Source organism: Mauremys mutica, chromosome 6 (assembly GCF_020497125.1).
Source record: "Mauremys mutica isolate MM-2020 ecotype Southern chromosome 6, ASM2049712v1, whole genome shotgun sequence".
NCBI lineage: Eukaryota > Metazoa > Chordata > Testudines > Geoemydidae > Mauremys > Mauremys mutica.
Window position 1 is genome coordinate 69,756,943 of NC_059077.1, and position 18,163 is coordinate 69,775,105.

At 39.1% G+C, this 18,163-nt stretch overlaps 1 protein-coding gene across 4 annotated transcripts in view; it reads left to right on the plus strand.

Moving 5' to 3' along the window:
- Positions 1-18,163, plus strand: part of COMMD10 (COMM domain containing 10) — a 175,738-nt gene that overhangs the window by 2,845 nt on the left and 154,730 nt on the right. For 3 of the 4 annotated variants that reach the window (XM_045021213.1, XM_045021215.1, XR_006580445.1), the window contains exons 2-4: positions 743-833; positions 4,545-4,655; positions 9,202-9,357. In XM_045021213.1, the coding sequence (XP_044877148.1) occupies positions 743-833; positions 4,545-4,655; positions 9,202-9,357 (358 nt within the window). Of the gene's footprint in view, positions 1-742; positions 834-1,831; positions 2,026-4,544; positions 4,656-9,201; positions 9,358-18,163 lie in introns of those variants that run through there. The other variant, XM_045021214.1, reaches the window with a different exon arrangement.

Consider the following 18,163-nt stretch of genomic DNA (forward strand, 5'->3'; position numbering starts at 1 on the left):
CGCCGGGGCTGGGACCCCCCCGACTCCCCAGTGTGCCGGGGCTGGGACCCCCCCGACTCCCCAGTGTGCCGGGGCTGGGACCCCTCCGACTCCCCAGTGTGCCGGGGCCGCCGGGGCTGGGACCCCTCCGACTCCCCAGTGTGCCGGGGCTGGGACCCCCCCGACTCCCCAGTGTGGCAGGGCACCCCCCCAACTCCCCAGTGTATCAGTGGCACCGGGGCTGGGACACCCCACCCCCAACTCTGCAGTGTGCCAGGGACACCTGGGCAGTGACCCCCCCCCCCCCCCGAAACTCTGGGACATCTCGGCTGGGACACAAACTACTCAGTGTGCCAGGGGCACAGGGCCTGTGTCCCCAGTGAGTCAGTACTGTGCCTCTTGAGGTTTCCAGCATGTGGGTTTCTCCACCAATGGGACAGTGAGACCATGTCAATATCATACAGTGGACTGGGCTGAACCATCCAGGGCATCAGCTCTGCCTTGGTTTAATTGGAGGGTGGAACTATTTCTATTTTGATCCTTACAGTACTTGGACACAGGTTCTGTTTCTCTCACAGTGAATTTTTATAATTTTTATAAATTGTGTTTGAAGTATCAAGTATCAAATTCATTTAAGTTAGAAGCCAGTAGCACTAGTGTGCTTTGTGTGTGAAACATTAGAAAACAAAAATATTTGTACTACATTGTTTAAAGCCAATATGTTTACATTAGGAAACTTAACCTGATCTTTCATTTTATTTAGCATCAAAAAAGCAGTGTTGCTCATTAACATGATAGACCCAGGCAAATTTCCTAGATTACTCTCCCGCATCCTTCAAAAGCTTCATCTAAAGGTTTGTATAGTCTAACAATAACCCCTTACCCCTCACTTTTTAATAAATTTTGAAACTCTATAATGTATAATGTCAGTTACTGTGTATTTTATACTTTTTTGAATCAGGTCATAAGATACTGTTTTCTTAAATCTTTTGATTTTGTCTTGCATGTTTAACATACACATACACAAGCACTTTATCTGTGGGGGGGAAATAAGTGTATTTTTTCTGTGATTTGACATTACTTGCTTGCTCAATATGCAAGATGAAACAAAGATCTAATAAAATAGAACCTTTGTTTGGTAGACGCATAAAGGCAAGACTGGGCACAAAGAGCCCTCAAGATCCAATATTTATATAAAGATGCAGTTGCTACAAATTTTAACTTACAAATCATAAATTATACCTAAAATCCTAAATCATGTCAGTGTTTACAGACCCTGTACAATACCATGTACAATAATACAATAATCTGCAGAAGCTCTTCTGCTTTTTATTTGTAAAGGATGTTATGATTGTTGTTGTACTATTCTGTATGATGGAGATGGTCACTTTTTTGTTTGATAAGTGTATCAACATGTATGTCCTCTGGCCTGTAAGAATTATGAAGCAAACTGAGCAATTATGACCCTTAACCTTTGAAAAAAGTTATGAAATATTGTCAAGCAAGAGATATTAATAAAGCATATTTTCAAAGGAAACACCGGTTTCAAATAATATTTTTAAACAGTGGTTCTAACCTGTACTAACACTCAGGATTATTAAAACTGAAGGTATTTTTAAAATCTGCGTTCATGATCTCCTCTATTCGTGTTAATTTTGCATAGGAGGATGAAAATGCCATGTAATGAAACTTTTTCCTTGGAATTCTTCCATTCGGAGGCACAAGTTTCCTTTTTATTGTACATACCCCACCCTTGCCCCTCCAGATTAAATCCCTGGGGGTTACAAAATGTGAATCTGGAGGGATCTTCCAAAGTCAAGAAGAATCTCTCCTACCCAGCCCTCTGCCTTCCCAGGGAACCACAAGGTATTGTAGATTCTGCAGTAGGTTTCACAGGATTGCCTAATGGATTTAAGTGAATATGGGTTCTGCTGCCTCTTGACCCTGCCTTGTTTATTTGTGGATCTGGACCACTGTTGAGCTTCCATTGGTTTGGGAGGAAGGATGGAGCTGGCTTTCCCCTCTTATGCCCTTGCGATGTTAGAGGTGAGAATAAAGCTCATAATTAATTATTCACCATTTATGCTGGCTGCCTGTGTTTCATTTCTTGCAGTTTGGGTAATGAAAATAGAATGAATAGTCAGTAGTAGTCACTTCTGTTTATATCTGGTGTTAGATTGACTTTCTGGCACTAATGAATCAGGAAAGTGCTCCAGTGGAAAGCTCGAGGAAAATGTTTAAATCCAAACAAATGCTGTTTTTGTTGGAAGTTTTCTTTTGACTTTATGAAATATTTCTTTTGATCCTAAGTTAGGTTTTGTACAATATTTAGTCAAAAAATGTGCCTCTGTGTACATGCCAGGAATGGATGAATCTAGATGGGTCAGATTGAATAGAATCAAGCCTATGCACATTCTGCATTTGTGGCCTATATAAAATGGAAAAGGAAGACTAGTAGCTAGATTAATTAGATTAGAGGCAAGTCTTTTATTAATTTTTGTTATAAGAGAACAGAAAAGCACAATATATAATAGTGAGAACAATAGTAACGGAAACTTGGTCTTGTCATCCAGGTGCATGGGTACATATTTGCTCATTTGTTTCCAACTTCCCCTAGTCATTGTATCAGTGTTTGATGGATGCAAACTTGTATTTTTTTTTATTTTTTTTTTAAGAATTTAGAAGTATAGAAGGTGCCAAACTGATAGCACGGGAAATTGAAGTCTAGACATAGGACAGCACTGTGTGGCTAAAAATAATAATAATACAAATTTACCTTTATTGTTCAAACTACACTCTAATGGGACCACCTCTAGGAATATGAGGGTTGTTTCATCTCTTTGATTCAATTATTGATTTTTCTGATGAAATTGCTAACAAGAGTCTGGTAATAGTAACTGTGATTTATTTATGAATGAAGATATTCGCCCACTAGCAGGGGGAAAGAGCCATTAACTTAATGTCACCTAAACTATTAAATTACCATTATATAGCATAATAATTTTTGGTGACTATTGGCCTGCACTGGATTTGAATGAATGATTTGGGTGGAAGACTCTGTATTACATTACCAGTTTCATGAGCCATGAGTTGTCTAACTGTAGGGAGCACTGAATTGGTGGAAATTTTAAATAAATTTCCTTGTGTTAGTGAAGATACTTAAAGCTGCATATTTCCTTCTAAAAGCTAAAGATTAAACTGAGACAGGCTTTCAAGGTTACACAGAGCTCTCCTTCAGGACTGAAGAAGAGTTCCGTGTAAACTCGAAAGTTTGTCTATCTCACCAGCAGAAGTTGGTCCAATGAAAGGTATTACCTCACCCACTGTGTCTCTTTAATATCCTGGGACCCGTGTGGCTACAACAACACTGTATACAAAGATTAAACTAACCTTTTCATTTTTGCATTCTTGTTAGAGATTCAAATATTTTGACCATCCAGGTCTCCTTATAATTACATCATCTTTGCTCTGACAGCTCAATTGCTTTTTTTGAGTAGCTGTGCAGTTACTGGATTGCTAATTGGCCTCACTATGTTGTTTGATGTCTAAAACATAGAACATTCTGTTTTAACAGATGACAATATTTGCATTATGTTTAAACATTCAGTACATTAGTTCAGTAAGATTTTCCATTCAGTGATCTTTAATACGACATGTTGTAAATTTTTGACTTTTTGTATGTGGTTTTCTAAATTTCCCCAAATAGACCTTTATTATTAGTCTTTTAGAAGAAAATAGACTGTGTTCAGACCAGAGGAATGTCAAAAGCAAACCAAGAGAAGCATATATATCTGCACTACATCTTTGCCTTCTCTTTGGTGCTTTTATTTCTAGTCCAGCCAGTATCATATATGGTATCTTATGTAAACTGCTGACCCGCAGGTACCAAAAATCATTGTGTGGGATACATACATGGATAAGTGTAGAAGCAGCAAAGAATCCTGTGGCACCTTATAGACTAACAGACGTTTTGCAGCATGAGCTTTCGTGGGTGAATACCCACTTCTTCGGATGCAAGTAGTGGAAATTTCCATTACTTGCATCTGAAGAAGTGGGTATTCACCCACGAAAGCTCATGCTGCAAAACGTCTGTTAGTCTATAAGGTGCCACAGGATTCTTTGTTGCTTTTACAGATCCAGACTAACACGGCTACCCCTCTGATACGCATTATAGTGTTTTCACTGGTTTGTATTGTCAAGTATAAATAAGTAACTTTTTCCGCATAATGCATATTATCAAATATGGTCAAAAGATGAGTTTTTTGCATAGTAATTTCAAACATGTTTTTTATATACAGAGAGAAAAGTGTGCACTTGTATGCATATTTCATAAAGCCTGATCAAAACCCCATTAAAAGCAATGGAGCGGCTCACTGAAGTCAGTGGGTTTTTGGTCAGGCCCTTGGTATCCTGATATATTTTTTCCTCTGACAAGGTTTCTTTTTCCTCTCCCATTTAAAAACAAACAAACAAAGAAAACCCTGACTCTTTAATGTTTTAACTAAACTTGCCTTTTGGAGAATGGCAGATGGAATACTAGGAATAAACCCATTTTTGTGCTTCAGGCTGAGAGCAGTTTCAGTGAAGAGGAGGAAGAAAAACTGCAAGCTGCGTTTTCAGTGGAGAAGCAAGATCTTCATTTAGTCCTTGAAACTATATCATTTATTTTGGAACAGGTACCATTTTTATTAGTATGAATTGTTAAATATTTGAAACTAATGCTTGTTTGGTAGAAAAATTACTATACAGAGCAAGTTAAAATAGACACTTCCCGAAAACAAATATCATAGTCTTGCTATTTATTTATTCAAGGTTTGAGTCTGCCTTCTTTACTAATGTTGCATAGTATCTTACTTGGCAAGTAGTCTCATTGGAGTTAGGGTTGTACTTGAGGAGCAAGGTTCTACTTAATGTGACTAAAGGGGGGTAGAAGCTTGCCTTCAGTCTGTATCCTGTACTTATCAACACATCTCTGAGCACCAGCTTGTGATCCTCTCACTCACACTGAGCAGTATCAAGCTTCACAGATACATCTCTGTTTCTGTTGAAGTGAATGGGAGAACTCATGGAGTAAGGTGCTATGTATTGAGTATCAGAATCTGGCCCCAAGTGCCAGAGCCAGTCTTAGGGGCCCTGGGCCCCAACTTCCTGGGGCATGACACATCACTTCAAGCTTTTTTTTTTTAAATTTTTTATTTTTTTTGGAAACTCAGCTGCTTTTGGGGGTGCCAGCAACATTTGCTTTTGTGGGTGGCAAAAAATCTAAGCCACTAAATACATTGACATACTTTAAAATGGTGCATACAATATTTAAACAACAACAATAAAACCCACTTGCAAAACTGTGAGAAACATTTCCTCCTTGATGATGTTTTAGATAAATATTTCATAATATTGTACAAAGTTACTCTGCAATAGCTTTATTACTTAAGATATCAATCATGTAAGCCTCTACTTAAAAAGTGGAAGTTAAATCCAAGTGAGGAAAATAGAAAGGAGCATAAACTCTGGGAAATTAAGTGTAAAAATATAATTAGGAAGGCCAAAAAAGAATTTGAAGACTAGCTAGCCAAAGACTCAGAAAGCAATAGCAATTTTTTTTTTAAAAGTACATCAGAAGCAGGAAGCCTGCTAAACAACCAGTGGGGCCACTGGACAATTGAGATGCTAAAGAAGCCCTCAAGGATGGTACGGCCATTCTGGAGAAACTAAATTAATTCTTTGCATTGGTCTTCACAGCTGAGGATGTGAGGGAGAGTCCCAAACCTGAGCCATTCTTTTTAGGTGACAAATCTGAGGAGCTGTCCCAGATTGAGGTGTCATTAGAGGAGGTTTTGGAACAAATAGATAAACTAAACAGAAATAAGTCATCAGGAACAGATGGTATTCACCCAAGAGTTCTGAAGGAATTCAAATGTGAAAATTAAGAACTACTAACTGTGGTATGTAACCTATCATTTAAATCAGCTTCTGTACCAAATGACTGGAGAATAGCTAATGTGATGCCAATTTTTAAAAAGGGCTCCAGAGGTGATCCTGACAATTACAGGCCAGTAAGCCTGACTTCAGTAGTGGGCAAACTGGCTGAAACTATAGTAAAGAACAAAATTGTCAGACACATAGATAAACATAATTTGTTGGGGAAGAGTCAACATGTTTTTTGTAAAAGGAAATCATGCCTCACCAATCTACTAGAATTCTTTGAGGGGGTCAATGAGCATGTGGACAAGGGGGATCCAGTGGATATAGTGTACTTGGATTTTCAGAAAGCCTTTGACAGGGTCCCTCATCAAAGGCTCTTAAGCAAAGTAAGCTGTCATGGGATAAGAGGGAAGGTCCTCTTGTGGATTAGTAACTAGTTAAAAGATAAGAAACAAAGGGTACGAATAAATGGTCAGTTTTCAGAATGGAGAGACGTAAATAGTGGTGGCCTCCGAGGGGTCTGTACTGGGCCCTGCCCTATTTAACATATTCATAAATGATCTGGAAAAGGGGTAAACAGTGAGGTGGCAAAATTTGAAGATGATACAGGGAGACTGCGAAGAGCTATAAAAGTATCTCACAAAATTGAGTGACTGGGCAACAAAATGGCAGATGAAATTCAATGTTGATAAATACAAAGTAATGCACATTGGAAAACATAATCCAAATTGTACATATAAAATGATAGGGTCTAAATTAGCTGTTACCACTCAAGAAAGAGATCTTGGAGTTATTGTGGATAGTTCTCTGAAAACATCCACTCAATGTGCAGTGGCAGTCAAAAAAGCGAACAAAATGTTGGGAATCATTAGGAAAGGGATAGAGAATAAGACAGAAAATATCATATTGCCTCTATATAAATCCATGGTATGCCCACCTCTTGATTACTGCGTGCAGATGAGGTCGCCCCATATCAAAAAAGATATATTGGAATTGGAAAAGGTTCAGAAAAGGCAACAAAAATCATTAGAGGTATGGAACGGCTTCCATATGAGGGGAGATTAATAAGACTGGGGCTTTGGAAAAGCGACGACTAAGGGGGGATATGATAGAGGTCTATAAAATCATGACTCGTGTGGAGAAAGTAAATAAGGAAGTGTTATTTACTCCTTCTCATAACAAGAACTAGGGGTCACCAAATGAAATTAATAGGCAGCAGATTTAAAACAAACAAAAGAAAGTTTTTTTTTACATAACACAGTCAACCTGTGTAACTCCTTGCTAGAGTATGTTATGAAGGCCAAGACTATAACAGGGTTCAAAAAAGAACTAGATAAGTTCATGGAGGATAGGTCCATCAATGGCTATTAGCCAGGATGGGCAGGAATGGTGTCCCTAGCCTCTATTTGCCAGAAGCTGGGAGTGGCTGACAGGGAATAGATCACTTGATGATTACCTGTTCTGTTCATTTCCTTTGGGGCACCTCGTATTGGCCACTGTCAGAAGACAGAATACTGGGCTAGATGGACCTTTGGTCTGACCAGTATGGCCGTTCTTGTGTTCTAATATGCTTATGTAATCATTCTTTATTCACACGAGTAATCTCATTTAAGTGGGACTACTTTTATGAGTAAGAATTTGCAGGCTTGGGCCTGCAGTTTGGTTCCATGTGGTTTTGCATACATTTTGGCTAAATTACATCTCTAATCTAAGTGTTTAATATCGTTCTTACAGAAAGTGTCAATATTTTTGTCAGTAAATAAACTCAGTCAAAATGCTTCTGTGCTGGATTGTGCTTTACTCATATAAAAAAATAATAAAATCTTACGAAAAGGTCAGTTTGGGAAAGAAAGACAGAAAATGTTAAATGGTTTTTGGCTTCACTTTCTTTTTTTGTTTCCATGAAGAAGTGCCAAGGTGATATACTAGGCCATAAAGAATAGAACACTTATTTTTAATGGATGGAAAGATACGTTGGCCATTGTAACTTTTGCATGGAAAATAATAGTTTTGAATAATAGTTTTGAAAAAATGTAATTGTGACGTTCTGCTCAAGACAACCAGAACTGAGCTCTACTGTGTTATCCCTCTGCCCCAGAAAGAGTGAGAGCTTTGCTACTGCCAAGCTGTCTGTCAGCAACCTGGCACACCAGCCTGTCTGCCTAGCCAGCAAACTCTTCAAGACTCTGCCAGTCCAAACCTTGCCTTGTAGGTAACAATCAGTGAACCTGAATTCCCCCAGACATGTCTCCTTGCAGTGTCCATTCCCTCTCACTGGACACTCATAGTAATTGTTTTCTGACTCCAAAGAAACAGAATGCATCACCTGGTTAGGGTAGCTGAAGACTCACACTTCACTTTAATACACAGCAATGAGATGGTTTTATAGTAAAACAAGAATAAGTTTATTAACAAAGAACAGAGTTTTAAGTGATGCAAAGCAAGAGAAAAAGAGACAGGTTTGGTTACAAGAAAAACAAAATAAAACATGTTTTCTAGTGACTAAAACTCAATTTTAGCAAGTTACAGTATTTGCCTAAGCAGTTTTCTTATTTCCATCAAGTTACCAACATCCTTAGCCTCTGAAGTAGGTGATCCAATTTTCACAGGCTCAGAGGGTGCTGTACCTTATGTCCTCAAAGAGATAGATAACTCCAATGGCTTTTTGCTCTCCTTATATTTTCCAATGTCCATTTTCTCTGCCTCAAGAGCCAGGAAGGCTTACTGGGCTGCAGATTCTGTCCCCCAGATGTGTTTACTACACTATCTTCTCCCCTCCTTGTTAGCTTGATGGCTTTGTTCACTTTAATGTAAATATACTTCAGTTGCCCTCTGCCTGGAAGCAAGCCAGTCAGACAGATAAATACACATTCCTTTGTCTAGGACAAGCTGGATTTATGCACTGCCTCCCAAATACAGCACACACACAACATGTATGTATCCCACACAATGATTTTTGGTACCTGCGGGTCAGCAGTTTACATAAGATACCATATATGATACACTTCAGATAATATTATGACAACAGTGTGTTGGATGTAATGAGTGGGTCAGGCCTGATGTGAGATACAGTATGGTGGGTCCTTTGTCAACTGGCATTAAGGGGCTCCCAGGGTCATAGTAATCATGTAACACATACTTTTGTTTTGCATTAATAGAGTACTTTATTTTAGACTGAAAAACCGAACCATTTAGACCCCTATAGAGAAGAACATCCCTATTTAGAAAAGTGCTTTTCTTAATCAAGTACTAAAGTTGCATGTACCAAAATGGAGTTAACTTGTTTTTTCTGCTATACAGGCAGTCTATCATAACCTGAAACCAGCTATTCTGCAACAGCAGCTGGAGAGCATTCATCTTGATCAAGACAAAGCAGAAGCATTTGTCAGTGCATGGATTGCTGCAGGTCAAGATACAATTGAAAAGTTCAGGCAGAGGATTTTGGCCCCTCAAAAGGTAGCAATTGTTCTAGTTTAAGTGGAACTAGTAGTTAAAACAATAATTATTAGGACACAAATATTACAATATTCCTTTTTTGTTCTGTAAGGACAAATTCTATTGACCAACCAAGAAATTAAAAAAATCAATAAGAAAATTTTATATATAATGTATGTCATAGGTTTGACACTTGAAAATCCTGTATTCTACTTAAATTACACAAAGTATGTTGTAAACTGGTGTAAATCAGAAATCAGTATAACTCCATTGAAGATAATGCTGCTCACCAACCAAGAATCTGGTTGAGTACATCCTGTAACAATGTGTATGAAGCAATGAATGAATGACATGAAAGTAGATAAAATGCACAGTATATGGGTCCTTAAATATTGTGTAATTTAAGTAGAGTATAGAGGACATTAGCTTTAAACATGTTTGCTTCTTTCCTCCTATTAAAAAAGTGAGCTTTTTAAGTGCTGTGTGTGTGTTGTTCCACTATCTCCATGTTAGGGCCTGAACCTACACATGCTTTTGATCAGGTGTAATTCATACTTCTGTTGACTTTAAAAGAACTTTTTACAATTGTAAGCATTTTGCTCAGTAGTAAGTATATGTGGGATTGGCCCTTATATTACAAGATGCCATGATTAGTATTGTAAAATGGTTGGACAGCATTGGAGAAAACTAGTCTTGCTTCTGTGCTTTGTCTGTCTTAAGATAACAGTTGATCATTTGATAATTTTATTGTGTTTTTATTGGTATAGAAGTAAAAAATATATAGTATACAAAACTAATACATAAAGAATACTTAATACACTGACAGGAAATGAATGTATTTGTTTATGGTCACAAATTTTAAACTTCCTGCCACAGTTAAATCCAGATTTTGGGACAAAAGAATTGGGGCATGGAAGAGAATAGAGAAACTTAGAACAGTATTAAGGGCCTAATTTTCTAAAAGGCAGAAACTCAGGCTTTTGCACGGTTGTGTAAGAACATAAGAATGGCCATACTGGGTCAGACCAAAGGTCCATCCAGCCCAGTATCCTGTCTGCCGACAGTGGCCAATCCCAGGTGCCCCAGAGGGAGTGAACCTAATGATCAAGTGATCTCTCTCCTGCCATCCATCTCCACCCTCTGACAAACAGAGGCTAGGGACACCATTCCTTACCCATCCTGGCTAATAGCCATTAATAGACTTAACCTCCATGAATGTATCTAGTTCTCTTTTAAACCCTGTTATAGTCCTAGCCTTCACAACCTCCTCAGGCAAGGAGTTCCACAGGCTGACTGGGTGCTGTGTGAAGAAGAACTTCCTTGTATTTGTTTTAAACCTGCTGCCCATTAATTTCATTTGGTGGCCCCTAGTTCTTATATTATGGGAACAAATAAATGACTTTACCGTATTCACTTTCTCCACATCCCTCATGATTTTATATACCTCTATCATATCTCCTCTTAGTCTCCTCTTTTCCAAGCTGAAGAGTCCTAGCCTCTTTAATCTTTCCTCATATGGGACCCTCTCCAAACCCCTAATTGTTTTAGTTATCCTTCTCTGAACCTTTTCTAATGCCAGTGTATCTTTTTTGAGATGAGGCGATCACATCTGTACGTAGTATTCAAGATGTGGGCGTACCATGGATTTATATAAGGGCAATAAGATAGTCTCCATTTTATTTTCTATCCCTTTTTTAATGATTCCTAACATCCTGTTCGCTTTTTTTGACTGCCGCTGCACACTGCGTGGACATCTTCAGAGAACTATCCACAATGATGCCAAAATCTCTTTCCTGATTAGTTGTAGCTAAATTAGCCCCTATCGTATGTATAGTTGGGTTATTTTTTCCCAATGTGCATTACTTTACATTTATCCACATTATATTTCATTTGCCATTTTGTGAGATCTTTTTGAAGTTCTTCACAGTTTGCTTTGGTTTTAACTATCTTGAGCAGTTTAGTATCATCTGCAAACTTTGCCACCTCACTGTTTACCCCTTTCTCCAGATCATTTATGAATAAGTTGAATAGGATTGGTCCTAGGACTGACCCTTGGGGAACACCACTAGTTACCCCTTTCCATTCTGAAAATTTACCCTGAATAATTCCTACCCTTTGTTCCCTGTCTTTTAACCAGTTCTCAATCCATGAAAGGACCTTCCCTTTTATCCCATGACAGCTTATGTAACAGCCTTTGGTGAGGGACCTTGTCAAAGGCTTTCTGGAAATCTAAGTACACTATGTCCACTGGATTCCCCCTTGTCCACATGTTTATTGACCCCTTCAAAGAACTCTAATAGATTAGTAAGACATGATTTCCCTTTACAGAGACCATGTTGACCTTTGCCCAACAATTTATGTTTTTCTATGTGTCTGACAATTTTATTCTTTACTATTGTTTCAACTAATTTGCCCAGTACTGACGTTAGACTTACTGGTCTGTAATTGCCGGGATCACCTCTAGAGTCCTTTTTAAATATTGGCCTTACATTAGCTATCTTCCAGTTACTGGGTACAGAAACTGATTTAAAGGACAGGTTACAAACCGTAGTTAATAGTTCCGCAGTTTCACATTTGAGTTCTTTCAGAACTCTTGGGTGAATGCCATCTGGTCCTGGTGACTTCTTGTTGTTAATTTTATCAATTAATTTCAAAACCTCCTCTAAATTAAACACTTCAATCTGTGACAATTCCTCAGATTTGTCACCTACAAAGGACGACTCAGGTTTGGGAATTTCCCTAACATCCTCAGCCGTGAAGACTGAAGCCAAGACATGAAGCAAAGACTTCATTAAGGCATGCAGTTACTGTGCAAATCAAGTATTTGTGCACTCAGATATCCAGTGAAGCAAATAATTGATAGTTTGGGAACACGAATACTAGATTTGCACATGGGGCTTGCACATGGGGCTTCCCCTCTTTTGAAAAAGATATGTTTACAAACACCTAGATGTTCAGGTTTCGTACACTGAAATGCCAGAAGTTAGTTAATCTAGAGTAGTGTCACTCCGACTTTAACAGCAAATGTCACTTGTGTATCAAATGAGTGAGTAACCAAAATACACTTCCTAGAATACACAAACTGCCTGTTAAAATGAAGTGTGATCCTGACAAAGAGAATAAAGCCAGAATGAAAAGGCTTTGTTGGTCTTAAAATATGCTATGGAACAGCATGACTGCGAGTTCTCTTCATGCATAGCATATAACTACATACTGGGAGCTCGCTTGCTGTTGACTACTGTTGGGCATATGCAAATTTACCAGATATGACCTTTTGGCCTCCACTGTTTGGGGTTGTGTCCATCCTGAATCTTGCTCTGTGAGTGCTAACCATGGCCTTGTTTGTGGGTGATATGCCTTTGCTTCCCTCCTTTGTGTTTGCTTTTGGAGACTTGCATCTGATATTTCATCCTGAGGCCCTTTCTGGCGATTCTTCATGTCTTTGTCTTCATCTCATGTAGTGAAACCACATTGTGTCCAGTGTATTACACGCAAGCCTCCTAATATAAGCAAACTCTGAATATGGTTCATAATTAATAATCTTCCAGTAGAATAACTGTCTTCTAGTGCAATAATGGAATGTTGCACTCACCTTAGTTGTTTACCTGAACAAGTATAGGTTTAACCTGGGTGCCTAGACACATATTTAAATTACCATTTTTCTGTGGGGCAAATTCTGGGTTGTCAGGATGTTGTATGATACTTTACTCAAACTTGAGAGAGAGCTGAGTGTAGGAATGTAAGGAACCAGGTGTCACTCTCTAAGTTGAATATTGGGATAATGTTATGAATTTATTTTGGCTGCTTGCTTCAGAAATCTTTAAGGACTCAGTCATGCAGATCTTACTCAGGAAAAATCTCCCCTTGAAGTTAATGGGAGGTTTCCCTTACTAAGTGGCTAGTTCTGCATTTCTAAGTTCTATCTTCTCAGCTTCCTAATCAGCTCCAAATAGAAAGAATTTTAAAATCAAAATAGGTTAAGCCTGCAGGACTTTGTTTATGGTTTCGCTATATTATTGGTGTCATATGAGTTCAGCATACCTTTGTAAATTCTTTCATCTAACCTTTCAATGTTTATTTATGTATTATTAAAGTAATTGCATAGTACTGGATTTTCTTAACCATTGTACACTCAGTCATAAAGTCCAAAAATATTTAACCATCATCAAAGTCAAAAGATTATTTGGTGTCATCACTTAGTTTTTATTTTCACAAAATGGTTTTTGTGTGTACTGTTGGCAATATTGGAAAAATATACATTGTTTTCTTATTCGGAATATATTTTAGTTCTAGCAGTAACCTCACTGTAATATTTTCATCAGCCCCTAATGAAAGAATACAAATATATTGGAATCCTGAACATCCCTGGAAACAATTAAAGAGATGTTTTCACTGAGACGGGAATAGCATCTGCATAGAAAGCAGAGGTGTATAATTTAGCTATAAATACTCTGACAACAGTATCCTAATATATGTATATAAAATGTGGAAGATCTTTGAGGTAACATTTTTCAAAATATTTGGAACTGTTTAAATACACTCTTATGGTTGTACTTGTGTGTGTATATTTGCACATGTATGCTGTATTTATGTGGCCAAGTATTCAACATATGGTATCTGTTTATATGCATGCTCCTTTGCATGTGTAGTTTTCACATGTTATTACTTACATGTGCAAATGATAGAATATATTTGTGGGATTTTTAAAGGAGTCTAACGTGCCCAAATCCATAGACATTTAATGGAAGCTCAGCAACTAACTTCCTTAGGCTCCTCTAAAAAGCTTAGCCCATGTGTACAAAATATTTGTGCTGCCTATCCCTGCAGATGAAATTGGCCATTTGTACATTAATCATCTTTGTGTGCAAAAAAATAACCGTCTCTTTGAGAACTTGTCCTGTAACATTCATCAACTTCTGTTTCCCATATGAAGCTCCATTATTGTTAAGATGTACCCTTTTATGTTACTTTCCAGTATATTAGTGTTTTAATCCAATCAGATGCTGTCCTTTTAATGAGAGACACAGACACAATATTAGGATGATCCTAGCAAAGGTAAAGTACCAAATTCCAGTAACTTTACTAATGCATTATGAGTTTCTCTAATAGTCAGACTGATGCGATAACTGCACTGCCCTGCAGTTTGGACTGGGGGTAGGGGTTTGTGAATAGCAGTGTGCACCAAAATGCTGCAATGTAACACCCCTGGGTGGTTGCTGTGGGTGCAAACTGAAAGATGCCTAGTTTGCCTTAATATAGTCCTCTTCAGACACGACTATGTTAAGGTGAACTAGGAATGTTTTAGTTAGTGCCTGCAGTTTCCACATGGGGGAGTTATAACATAGCACTGGTGCATGTTGCTATTCAAACCTGCGTAGGCTGAACTGTGTGTCAGTGTAGACAAGCCCAAAGAGGTGCATTCAGCAATTTATCATGCACAAGCTTTTGCCACAAATTTCAAACTTGGGTGCTCAAATCCTGAATAAGGGATCAGATGTTAAGAGATGCTGAGTACAAGCAATTCCCATTGACTTCCAGTCAATAGGGTGCTCAGCTCCTCTGAAAATCTGGCCACTTTTAGAGCAGTAATTCCGAAACTTTATTGGTTCAGATATTGATGTTTGATGTACCACATGCAAATTTATCCTTTTTGTACACATTTATTTTAGACCATAATAAGCTGCACTTGAGTATTTACAGACTTATTGTAAAATAAGTTTTGAATTTGGCTGGGTGAGTCTAGGTGGGAGGGTTAAAGGACATGAGGTATAGAGCAGTGATGGGAATTTTTCAGCAAAACATTTTTTGTCTGGAAAATGGTGATTTGTCAAAACTGACCTGGGGGGTGGGGGGGAAGCATCAGGAAAAGTTTCTTAGGTTCAGGAGGGAATTTTTGGTTAAAACCAGAGAGAGACCCTCCCCAGAATAGCCTCATGGCCAGGACACTCAGATGGGCTGTGAGAGATCCAAATTCAGTTAATTAATCTGCCTGATTTAGACCAGGGACTTGAATCTGCATCTCCCACATCCCAGATATTTTTCCCCCTTCTTTCTCTTCTCTCCTGCACAAAAAACTTCAAAACATCTGTTTTGTTCCAATGCAGAACAGGAACACTTGAAATCACAAAAAGTTTCACAAGATGGGAAAACTGTTTTTTGCCCAGCTCTGAGGCTAGACTGTGGGTCGAGGTTCTGCCTAGAATGCAGGGAGGGGACCTGATCTCTAGAGTTTTTTGTACAAGTGTTCACCTGGTCCCTGAACTTACAACCCCTTCCTCTTGGTTAAAGGATTCCACAGCCCTCCACCAGCATCTATGTTGCTGCCGCATTCCACAGAGCCTTCCTTGGTCACGCCTTCCCCTTGGTTTCAGGGGCTCCCAGCCCTTCTCCTTATAATATATGGAGATATACCTATCTCATAGAGCTGGAAGGGACCCTGAAAGGTCATTGTGTCCAGCCCCCTGCCTTCACTAGCAGGACCAAGTACTGATTGTACCCCAGATCCCTAAGTGGCCCCCTCAAGTATTGAACTCACAATCCTGGGTTTAGAAGGCCAATGCTCAAACAACTGAGCTATCCCTCCCCCCTTGGGGCTGTACTGTGATTCTGGTAGGCTTCCTCAGCTTTCCAGTCTCCATTCAGGTTCCGATCCTCGGGAACTTCTCCCCTGATTGATGCTCCCCCTGTAATTCTCCTGTCCAGGCTGTCTGCTCTCTTTCTCCTTCTGGTTGTCACCTAACAGCTGGGTTTTACCATGTAAAGGAAGTGTTGGCAACTATCCATCTCAAAAGATGACAATGTAAGTGCCAAAATGGTTCAGTTATGTCATCATGAGTGACTAAAAAGTCCATTTCTTGAATAACAGTCCTTGCCCCAGAAAGTGTGGATATAAGGCTCAGCTCTAGAAGAGGAAGCCAATGCACTAATAGTTCTCTTCTCTTTCCTCTCTTCCACCTCTCTACCTGAATAACATCTGTCCCCATCAAATGTTCATCTTTTGATAGGGGGTGGGTGTAACAGGGCATGACTCACCACCGCGGCACCTCCTGCTGGCTGTCCTGGGAATTAGATCTTGTTTCACCAGAGGGCCCTTGTCTAGTGGTGTGTCTCATCGTCCCCTTCTGGACACAGCCCTCCGGCTGTGCCCCACTTGGTTCTTCCCCCCCTTCCGGGTGACCGACAGTCCTTAGTCCAACCACTTGCCTCAGTGGCAAACTGCAGTCTGTTCTCCAGCTGCTCCCCTAAGTGGCAAGGGGGGGACCCTGGCCTGACTACTACTCTGGGTCCCGACCCAGGGACCCTATAGCTGGCAGCCATATACTGCCCCTCCTCCAACTCTGCTGTCACCTTCCCTGGGCCGCTTCCCTGCAGCCCTAGTATCTTCTTTGTCCTTGTATCAGGGCCTCAGCCTGGAGCTTTCTCCTACTCTGCTGACAGTGCCCAGCACTGCTCTGTCCATAGTGCTCCAGCCTTCTAAACAGCCAGTCCTCCTCCCTCACTTTTCATGGAGTAACTGCCTCCTCCTCTGCTCAGCAGCCCCTTCTTATATGGGCCAACCTGGCCCTGATTGGCTGTTCCAATAAAGCTTCTCCTGATTGGCTGGCACTATAAGCCTTTTCCTCATTGGCTGCCTCCTATGCAGCCTCCCCAGGGTGGCTTTAACCCCTTACCTATTAGTGAGGGGCAGCTGCCCCCCATCACAGTGGGTATTTTTCTGAAGTTTCTCTTCCTCTAACTCCTCCATCAGCGTTAAAAAGTTACAGGAGAAAAGGGCCTATGAAGTTTTGCACATAAAATATCAGAACTTCTTTGTGTGCGCCGCCTTGCAAAATTAATAGATTTTAAAACTAGAAGGGAATATTACATCTGATTTCTTACACAACACAGGACATGGATCCTCAACCAGTAATTTCTATTTAGGCAATAGCATATCCTTTAAAATGATGTCCAAACTTTATTTAAACTTAAAGTGACAAAGAATCCCTAGATTAAGTCATTCCAATTCTTCATTACCTTCAATGTTAAAAATTTGTGTCATATTTCTAGTCTAAATTTGTCTAGCTTCAGCTTTCAACCATCGGATCTCATTATGCCTTTTTTCATTACATTAAAGAGCAATCTAACTATCAGAAATCTCTTCCCCACAGGCAACCTTAATTCTGGAATTTCTAACTTCAGAGTGATTGCATAAATATATAATGTGTGCGTATATGTCTGTGTGTGTGTGTATATATAGGGCAATTAATCAACAGCCCTTATATATATAAGGGCTGTTGATTAATTGCAGTTAACTCATGCGATTCACTCAAAAAAATAATTGCGATTAATTGAAGTTTTAATTGTACCGTTAAACAATAGAATACCAATTTAAATTTATTAAATATTTTGGATGCTTTTGTACACTTTCATATATATTGTATTCTGTATTGCATCTGAAATCAAAGTGTATGTTATTTTTTATTACAAATATTTGCACTGCAAAAATGATAAACAAAAGAAATAATATTTTTCAATTCACCTCATACAAGTACCATAATACAATCTCTTTATCATGAAAGTGCAACTTACAAATGTAGATTTTTTTGTTACATAACTGCACTCAAAAACAAAACAATGTAAAACTTCAGAGCCTACAAGTCCACTCAGTCCTACTTCTTGTTCAGCTAATCGCTAAGATAAACAAGTTTGTTTACATTTAAGGGAGATAATGCTGCCCACGTCTTATTTACAATGTCAGCAGAAAGTGAGAAGAGGTATTTGCAGGGCACATTTGTAGCCAGCATTGCAAGGTATTTACGTGCCAGACATGCTAAACATTTGTATGCCC